The following is a 10,578-nucleotide window of genomic DNA, read 5'->3' on the forward strand; positions in this document are numbered from 1 at the left end:
CATCCTACAAGCTACCCTGGTGTTTTAGTGTTCAACTAGCAGGATCGAGATATAATATACACATTAGGGCTGTGACGATTTGCTTTTGTCCCAATTCAATTCCGACTTTTTGGGTGCCGATTCAATTTAAAATGTGATTCTCGCAATTCTTTGAAATTACTGATCTTTTTTAGACTAAAAACAAAAAAAAAGTATACTTTTTTTTATTTTGCTCATCATTCTTCTTATTTTCAATTATGAAAAAACAACATTCAATTTTTACATTCAATTTTCCCATCTCTAATACACAAACACCAACAACCAGATTGATTAAAGGGCCATAGACTGTATATTAAAGATGGATGGAGCCTCGGTTACATCACCAGTAGGTTTCTGAAAAGCTGAACAGAAGCTCAGCGGGCAGTTCCCACGATAGCCATCTTGTCAGCCTCACGCTTGCCGTCGCTCCCAGAAAGCACCAAGATGGGCAAAGAGGTAGAGCTGAGAGGGGGGCTGTGAACATGTGAGCATTGGGGTTGACTTTTGATCTTTATTCAGCTCTGACCTCCCTGTAGCGAAGAGTTAACCAAACTAACCACAGCGAACAGGAGCTAACCAGTCAGCAAATGTAGGCATGCTAAAGCAAAGTCACGCTGTTAGCTGACTAAAAACCGCGGTTGTGCAACTTTCTAGCTTCTTTCAGCTGGACATCAGGGACAATCAAAAGGATACAAATTAAATAACTTATAAAGGGATGAGCTTTATATATCAGGATGTAAACATTATTATTTATTTATGCTGGGAAGTTGGTCTTTTTTGGTTTGGAGCCTCTAGTGGATGAGGAGGGAACTTCAATTTTCTTCCACATATGCTGGAAGGGTTTGCCGCTTGGGGAGTCCACAGTGTGTATACTTTACAAATGTGACCCGTAAAGTGAAGAACTGCTCATAATCAGGGTTCTGCTGAGAAAAACTCCATTCTGATTGTTTCATGGATGCTACTTCAACAGCTGGCCCCTTCTGGGCATTTGTGGAGACAAATGTGTGTGTTTGCCGGGAGAAGACCACCTCCATCATGACAGTAGTGGTCCTTGCAAAAACTGCTTTAAGAACTTAAAGAATATGACAGAGTCTCAGGTGTTGGTTCATTCAACTTCCAGACACTAATCTAGCATAGTCCGATGGGATCTATAGAAAGAAACCTGATCCACATAAAGCCTAGAAACCACAGAGCCTAAAAGATCTTCAGTTAATGTCCCAGTGACGGACACTCCAGGGAACCCTAAGTTGGAGACAGGAGCTACGATACTGATGGAGATCATAGTGTCGGGGACTACGCCTATTTGGATTTCGGGGTCATTGTGGCAGGGGTCGCCTGGGCCAGGGTTGTTGGTAGAGGTTCTGTGCTGCAGCCGTATGGCTTTGGTGTGGACCCTGGTCTGGGTCTATCTTGTGGCGGTGTCTCTAGTGGTCATTCTTGGGCCGGCTCCTGACGTGAACAGATCCGCTAGGTATCGTTTCAATCGCAGCAGTGTCAAGCCAGATACAGAGACAAAAACCTGAGTTTTATTTTCATATAACAAGGGTTATGGGTCGGGTGGGGTTATGTGTTTGGGTGTCTGTGTGACATTTATTTTTATGTTATAAAGCACTTTCCAATGTGCAAAAAGTACTATATAAATAAAGTTTGATTTAGTTTGAAGAGGAAGGGGAAGACAGTTCAGCAGAAAGACAACGATGTCCTCAACACCAAATCCGAGTAGGTAGACAAAGATCCAGAAGAGGTGTGAGCATGAATCTAAGCTGTTCCAGGAAGTGTTTCTCCAGTGTGTTCATGATGTGTGAGGTCTCATCAAAACTTTCCTTTTCTGCTACTATCACTGTCATTATGTGATGTGTGCAATTAGAGGAACTTCCAGGAGTCTTAAAAAGACTGAAAAAATGGCTTTTGTTATTGCTGAAGAGCGAAGACTTCCTTGGTTTTTTTTTTATTTGCGTTTTGTTGGGTTTTCCTGGGCTGCAGGGTAGAAGGTGTGTTTTATTTAGGAGATGTGTCACCAGTATATGTTGTCCTGCCTGAAAAATGCAAATGACAAAGTAATAACGCTACAGCTTATGTTTGTCTTCATTTGTGCTTCCACAGGAACAAACATGTTTGTTGGGCTGCAAAGAGGAATAACACAGAGCTCACTGTGGTTTAACCATGGATTTTCTAACAATGGCAGACACAATGCAATAATGAGTGAAAACAAGGGGTAATCAAAGAAGTATTACTTTTAATGTTCCATTGTGTGTTATTAACACAACTGGTTGTTTCAGGCTAATTATAGTTAAGAGTTGTTTTGGGGTTAAATCTAGAGGCGTACAGCCAGGATACAACACTGAATGGGATTTTATGTGGCATTTTCATTAAAGGGGTGCTATTATGGTATTTGGAGCTTTCTACAGTGTTACAGTGTTGAATCCTCATCAGACATGTGAACAACACTGTTTTTTATCACCTAAACGCATGTTTGAGTTTGAGTTTGAGTTCCAGCACGCTCTCCGTTTGGTTTCCATGGCGACGAAAAACGCATCGTTTTAGAGAGTTTTTTTCTACTTGGAAATCCTTGTGGCATCCCGGGGGATAAGGTTCGGTGATTGGTTACCTTCTACTGGTTAACAAGGGCATGTACAAATACATCAGGCGGGTGGAAAACGTGGGATAAAGTTATTTCCAACGATGGCTGGTGAGTTTACCAAAGAGAGACATCCTGCTGCATTCGTTGCTGTGGGTTGCTGTTTTCCACTTTGTTTTCAGGCTCTGATTCAGGTTCCAACATGTAGGGCTGTATGCTATGTGTTGACATTGTATTTTGTGTTTTTTATTGAGTTCATATGAGCCTAATCCTTCTGTTTATGAGATGTTACAATGACGGCGAAAGCAGGTGCGGTGCGCTCTCCCGATGTAGTGCAGTGGCAGGAGGCGGGGCTTAATGCGGAAGAGTCTCAATCCTCTCGTTTTGAGAGGGTCGGTCTGAAGTAAATAAAGCCATTTGTGACAATAATTTAATCCATCCCAGCCCTTCTGGTCTCAGAAATAAAAATAAATTAACCTGAAATGCCCAGAATAGTTCCACTTTAAGCTTAGAAACTGCAATCATGCATATAACCACCCAAAAATTGCACATAAAATCTGAACACTGAGTAAAATGTAAATAGAAAGAAAAAGTAATTGGCACAAATAAAAGGAACAACTGAAGGAGCATTTGACAACTAATCTACAGGTGAGTAAAGCATTGTTTCCACCGTCAGGTCCGGTTCACTTTCGGTCGGTGCAGACTGAGATGATACGGGATGATTTCTGGTTTTTTGCATTTCAACCAAGCAGCAACCTTAAAAAGTTAAAAGTGAAGCCTATGAAGAAGTGCCAAAAACCGCAGTTCCCTCTTCATCCACTAGGGGCTCCAAAACAGAGCAAATCCCCTTCTGCCTGAGCTTAAATATCCTTTAAGGCTTAACGGGTCTCCTTTTCAGCAGAAAACATTACGAAAATGTTCTTTTTATGGAATATAGTTCGCTATTGTTTAAAACACTTACACATCATGAATGTGGCTGAAGAACCTGCCATTGAGTGTGCCGAGCTCGGAGCCCACCAGGATGAAGGGCGGGGCCAACCCTGCAGCCTGCAGGAGTCGGTGCAGATCATCCACCATCCTGCAAGACAGCATCGATCATCAGCAAGTGTGCAAAACCAGGACACGCTGCAAACTGGGCCAGGAGGCTCCCAGCATGACAAATAAACACGATGGGCCAACATAAATCGCTCTGATCTCTAATCTGCTTTGTTGAGAAATCAGTGTAGTCATTATTGAGAAAATAAGCAACCAAGATTAAAAAAAAAAAAAAAAAAAAAGTGGCATGATTATAAACCGTTTATATAAAACCCACACAACTGTGTAAAAAAAAAGCGTCGCTGGCTGGTTTGTGTCTTTAGGAAACTTGTGTCATTAGCATGTAGGGCAGCAGCTCTGCTCAGAGTCCGCCGCTGCTCCGGGTTTGTTGCGCTAATAAATCAAAGCTGAAGTTTCATACTGAAAAGATGAAGAGATGTTAAAGGACTCACAGGAAGGTTGTGTAGTCATCAAGTCCTTCAGATATTAAGTTTGAAAAAAGAAACGGATTGCTTTCATCTCAAACTGGCTAGTCACCGCCCTCTGAGCCTGATGTCAAGGTAAGCAGATTGCTGAGCGTCCGCGGACCACGCCTGCTCATCCCGTCGGCAGATTTAGGGCTCAACAGATGTGTTGTGATGAGAGAAGCAGGAAGATTACAACCACGTCCTGCAGCGGGACGAGACGGAGACGTGTCGACCGGAGGAATCCATCATCCTCTGCAGTAAATATGTCACCGTGCGTTTTGTTTTCCAGCAGGAATAAACCAGCACCTCACTGGGCACTGAACTGGACTTCGCTGTAAGAGGACTTCAATTTAATCTCTCACCCATTATCAGTCTCGAACAAAAAACCAACAAAAAATATGATGCTTTTTAGTCGATTTTACATCATTTTCTTATTTTTTCCATTCTTATATAGCATCTGTTGTCAACTTTATGCACAATCAGGCATGAAATAAGCAACAGATACAGACTTTACCATTTAAGACAAAGGTTGGGGATCACCTTAAGCTCCTAAGGGTCCCTGTAAAAAGTCCCTGCTTCTTACTCAAGCAGTTGGACTTTTACTTTTTACCACATAACTATGCACTTCTTAGATAAAGGAGCTGCCTCATTCCCACTCCGCAGCAGGAGTATCCAGCGCCGGTCCTTTCAGTTTTAAATGTTTCCCTGCTCCACGCCTGGTTCAAAGTAAATTCCCCTCCACAAAAGTTTGTGGAGTCCTTCCCAAACATGATGACTTGTTAACCAGGTTTAGTCCTTCCCAAACATGATGACTTGTTAACCAGGTTTAGTCCTTCCCAAACATGATGACTTGTTAACCAGGTTTAGTCCTTCCCAAACATGATGACTTGTTAACCAGGTTTAGTCCTTCCCAAACATGATGACTTGTTAACCAGGTTTAGTCCTTCCCAAACATGATGACTTGTTAACCAGGTTTAGGTGTGACACAGCAGGACATCTGCAGGACAGCAGTCCCCTAAAAACCAAGTTCAAACACCCTAGTCTGACATGACTGACTATTTAAAAAAAAAAGGAGGTGTGCAGATTTACAAGCAACAGTTATATTAAAACAGAGAAATGAGCAGATTTGCTCCCCTTGGCAAAGTAAATTTGTTCAGCATCCAGATAATCATTCTGCTTAAATGCTGGACAAGACAAAAAAAATAAAAAGAAATTCGGCAGATTTGTCCCTACGGTGAACTAAAATGACTGAATGCTTTTGCTAACCCCTGTTTTAAAACCAACAAAAGATCCCTCAGCTTTGTGAGGCTGTTTTGTTTTTACCTGAAAACACCTTTCATCCCACCTGAAATGGCCAAAAACCCTGCTGAGCACATCACTGACGTGGCTAGCTAGCAGAACGTCACCGATCGACAGCAATCCAAGGCTATAGATCCAGCAAATCTCCTCATTCTGCAGTAAAACTGCTGGAAAGAAACTGTGGGATTAACTGCAGTTATGAACCGTGTAGAAAAAACGTTTTGCAGAGGTAGCTACCCCCCAATGACCTTGCTATGAAACACTGGTAACATACCCTGTCAGATATCTTGTACTTGGAATTATCTTCACCGCGCTAGTCTTCTGCTAATCAAACCTGGCTGAAAGGAATAGATGCAGTTTGACTAGATGTCAGTGTGTTATTTAATCCCTTCTTGTAGGCTCACACCATTGACATGATCTAAACCTGTAGATCTATCATGTGTTGGTTGGGTGGGGGGAAGGGGGGTGGGACAGAGGGTGTTCCAAAGGAAACAGAGCGGCATTCTTTGTAACATCGATTTGCATCTTTTCCATTGTTGGAAATGTAAACAAAAATGACATTACATGAAAAAGTTTTACATTTCATAGTAACGTTTACTTAGTTTGGTTAATTGGGATTGAAAACTAATTTAAAATGCTGAAAGCGACAAACACAGATATTTAAATGTGCTGCAAACAAAGACGACGTTGAAACACTACTATAACTGTACTCACTGATCCATTTTTTCCTGCGCCACGTAGACAAGCGGGTTTTTTGTAAAAGAAATAGACCAATAAATCAGCATTAAGAAGTTTCAGATTTTAAGTCATCAGACTTCTCTGTTGTCAAAGACAAGAATCAATATGAAGAAATCTATTTAATATTTCCAACAACGTGCATGCAGCCCCACAGATCATCAGTTTCAGATCGCAACACTCGTGGTAACTTAGCAACGTTCCACAATAGACAGTGATGAAGAAGATACTGGCTGCATTTCCTCCTTCAATTGATGTCACTGATGCAAACACAATAACAGGTAATTCTCCACTGCAGATACTTCTGCTTTTAATCAATACCAGGATTCATCTGCACCACCCACGAGACCACACTCAACAGTCCATCTGGCCTACGTGTTGCTTTAAATGACTGAAATAACTTCTAAATGATCCCTGAAAACCTGAACAACCTCCCACTCCCTCAGTCAGAAACCAAATCAGTAGAATGATGGAGTGATGAAGTGACACTGAATCTACAAAGTAGACTTAACCAAACTCCAGCGGGATCAGTGTACCCACCGTCCTGTTGTGGACATCTGCCAGACTCTCTCGGCTCCTGTGGTGTCATTCTGCATCATCCGCTTGCTGAAGCCCAGTCCCATTCTGTCATAGGTACACACCTGAACGACATAACAAACAGGGGCAGTTCAGGTTTATTTTCGGTATCAACATCCCTTTTTTTTTTTTTTTTTTTAAAAACACAAAACAAAAAGTTCTTTACTTTCACACATGTCTGAAGCCTTGCTGTTCAGTCTAAACACATTACAAACTGCATGACGGCTCAGTAGCTCTGAAAAGACTCAAACACAGTGACCAGCAATCCCCTGTATATTTGTTTTTTTCCTGGTTATTTTGATGTATCTAGGTCTTCCCCAATAAGCCTGTGACCTACTTTCAGTCACTATTTCAGACAAATAACATGGGGCAGGCTGTCAGTCTCAACTCTCTACTGCTGAGCAGAGAGGATGTGACAGAGCAACAGCAAGGACCATCCCTGCATGACCCCGACAACGACAAACAGCAGAACTTACCCTCAGTGTATCTTAGAAATGGGATTTCCCTCGTTTTCAAGGCATACTTTCATTTAAACCTGTGCTAAAGAAACAGGTTTAATCTCCCACCTTTGTCAGGGAGGAAATGCTGTCCTGGACATGAAGCCAAACATCTGAGGACATTCCAGTCGGTGTGTCCAGTATAACTAAAGAAAAACAGACAAGTTAGGGATGAAATAAACACAGCATTGGAAGAAAAAAAAAAAAAAAAGTAGACGCTCCTTTACCAACTGGTCCCCCTCGTCCTTTACAAATAAGATGCATCTTCTGACCCAAACCAACATCAATCATCTGACCATCTGGATGTTGGAGAGAAAAAAATCCCAAAAAACAAAAGATTAGGCTTCACTCAGTAGCTCTCTTTTAAGAACATAAAACCTGCTGAGCAACTGAGGCAGATTTTAATTTAATAACACATTAAACTGGGAGAAACAATGATTCAGTTAAACTGATGAACTGATATGAGACAACCTTTAGGGAAAAGCATCTGTCCTTCTCTCTGCAGCGAAGCATAGTTGAGGAACGGAGGGATGATGATGATTAAAATTAAACATTTTCCAATGTTTATGAGCACGGAGCTGAAGGACAGTCTGCCTTTAGCTTCAGCTTGGCTTTGCACTCGTGGTTCTGAATCCTAATTTATGTAAAGAAGCAAACAAGTTAGGGATTGCTCATTAATCTGATTGCTATATATTTTCATTTAAACATTCAGACAGGAAGAAATTATTATTAAAAGTCATTATTATTATTATTATTATTATTATTATTATTATTATTAATAATAATAATATTATCATTATTTTAAAAAATAAATAATAATAATAATAATCTGTGTGTGTAATCTGCGTTGCCATTATTTGGCTTTACCATATGCCCACAAACAATACAGAAATTGCTATGAAATGCTATAATTTTATAGTCCAGAATAAATGCCGATTAATGTTATGTTTACAAGTGAGTTATTATATAACAAAGGATAAAAACGTCTGGAAGTAAGGGAACTATAATATTCTAATAAATTAAAAACGCTGTTTTTTACAAGGAGTTTCGGCTTCTTTCCCTCCGGACCAAATGAATAAAGACGGCGGAAACTGTAACTTGCTTTAAACATATATGTAAAATAAATATAAATGGCTTTGGTCACATACATGTGTTAAAAACAACATGTAACATTAAAAACTGTTAAATAAATTATTAGCTTGGATATTTTGATCACTAGTGTAAGCAATATGAAGTGTCACGTGCTGCTGTTCGCAGCCAGATACCATTGTTTTTACCTTCTTATCGGCACTTGCAGATTCACCGCCTGTTGGCTGAGCTTCGGGTCTTCTACGCATTTTAAAAATCAACAATCAATAACTGCATAGATTGTTTTCAATGAATGAAATTATTGCAACAACTTCCTGATAGGCTGAAGGAGCTACAATGGCCGGCTAGGGACAATCTTTCTCAAACGCTTCCTATAAAATGTAAACTGATGCAACCACAGTTGTCTCTTCTGTTTGAATTTATCATGTAACTATAAAGGCACTATCTGACATTATTTTTGTTGTTGTTATTGTTGTTTTAAGTAGCATTAATAATGACGACTGTACCGTTTCAGTCTAAATTCTTAACAGTAGTTATTATTTACAAGGACCGGCCTGTAGGCGTCGCTGTATCTCATAAACCCACCTCATTTCTTCTGTATTTTAGAAAATGCGGGAGAAATTCGGCTTTGCGTTGCATAAATATAATTGACATTTAGATGAAAACAGATCACAATATTGACCACAAGTCCATGAGTAGATTTAGATTATATCTTTATAAAACCAAAGAGGAGAGGTTAATCGGGAACTGAAAGTGTTATTGATGCCTCTAGTGCTGCTCTTCAAGGACACAATCAAAGTCTCATCAAGTATCATAATTTACTGATAGTGTACAGGACAGCTGCCTTCACTGCAAGCAATATGCATATTGATGCTTTATACGTGTGCTGCATGTAAAGTGCTGGTTTAATGGGAGACTGTGACATCCATATTGATGATACCAGGCATCAGTTACAAAGACGATACAGAACAGCCATTTAATTAAGTAGTTCTGGGTTGGACCCACTTTTGCATTCAAAACTGTCTTAATTTTTCACATATTGACCTTCTGCATTTGCTCCAGCTTCAGTGAGATGATGAGAATCTCCCCGTTCCACCACATCCCAAAGCGGCTCTGTTACACTGAGATCTATGGAGACTGTTGGAGGACAGTGAACTCATCGTCATGTTATAGAGATGATGTGAGCTTCGTGACATGGTTCATCATCCTACTAGAAGTATCCATCAGAAGATGCCATGCTGTGTTCATAAAGGGATGGACATGGTCAGCAGCAAACCTCAGGTTGGCTGTGCTGGTTAAACCATGACACATCAGTACCAAGGACCCCCATGCCATTACACCATCACCATCAGCCTGAATACATGGCAGGATAGATTCATGCTTTTATGTTTTTTCCACCATATTCAGACCCCATCTGAAACTGGAGACTGAGATGGAGACTCATCAGACCAGCAACATTTATTTTCCTTTTCCAGTATTGGTGAGTGTCTTTGTGAATTGCAGCCTCAGTTTCCTGTTTTAAGCTGACAAGAGTGGCATCCAGTGTGGCCTTCTGCTGCTGCAGACCATCTGCTTCAAGGTTTAATGTGTTGCACATTCAGAGATGCTATTCTGCCAATCTTTGTCACAAGTGTTTGTTTTAGTTACTCTTGCCTTTCCATCATCTTCAACCAGTCTGCCCATTCTGCTGTGACCTCAATTCAATTCAATTCAATTCAGTCCAACTTTATATAGCGTCAAATCACGGCAATGCCATCTCAAGACGCTTTACAGACAGAGGGGAAAACATAATGAAGGCCAATTCATAATAGCCTATATAAGGAAACCAACAGATTGAGTTGAGTCCAACTCAATCTCCCATCCTGAGCAAGCACACTGGCAATAGTGGGAAGGAAAAAACTCCCTTTTAACAGGAAGGAAACCTCCGGCAGAACCCGGCTCAAGGACAGGCAGCCATCTGCCTCTGTTGTGTGGGGGGAAGAGGACAGAAAGACAACAGACAACAGGAACTTCTACTCCCAGCCAGGGAGACCTGCTGAGACAGGAGACATACATGTTAATGATGCAACACTGTTATGGGGGGGGGGGGATAAAAGAGAGAGATAAAGAGAAAAAGAAAGAAGCTTAGTGTATCAGGAAATGTCCCTCAGCAGTCTAAACCTATAGCAGCATAACTAAAGCCTGTTACATACCCCACGAGAAGCAAGAAGAAGAGTTCTTGTTCTCGAGGCTGCAAGAACAAGAAAAAAACGTCTTGTTCGGCAGGTCCATACATACTACATGA

The 10,578-nt window shown here is 40.8% G+C and overlaps 1 protein-coding gene across 1 annotated transcript; it reads right to left on the reverse strand.

Annotated features, from left to right (window-relative positions):
* Positions 1-392: 392 nt before the first annotated feature.
* LOC306756441 (uncharacterized protein) lies at positions 393-8,615 on the reverse strand (the record flags this gene model as incomplete). The annotated part of the gene is made up of 7 exons (XM_079241170.1): positions 8,483-8,615; positions 7,677-7,839; positions 7,433-7,504; positions 7,275-7,351; positions 6,673-6,773; positions 3,558-3,674; positions 393-492 (listed from the first exon to the last, which is right to left on the reverse strand). Exons 1-7 carry the CDS (start codon positions 8,540-8,542, stop codon positions 393-395), a joined length of 690 nt encoding a protein of 229 aa, XP_079097296.1. The 5' UTR covers positions 8,543-8,615.
* Between the last annotated feature and the right edge of the window lie 1,963 nt (positions 8,616-10,578).

The sequence above is a fragment of the Telmatherina bonti genome, assembly GCF_933228915.1.
Source record: "Telmatherina bonti genome assembly, chromosome: 5".
NCBI classification, from domain to species: domain Eukaryota; kingdom Metazoa; phylum Chordata; class Actinopteri; order Atheriniformes; family Telmatherinidae; genus Telmatherina; species Telmatherina bonti.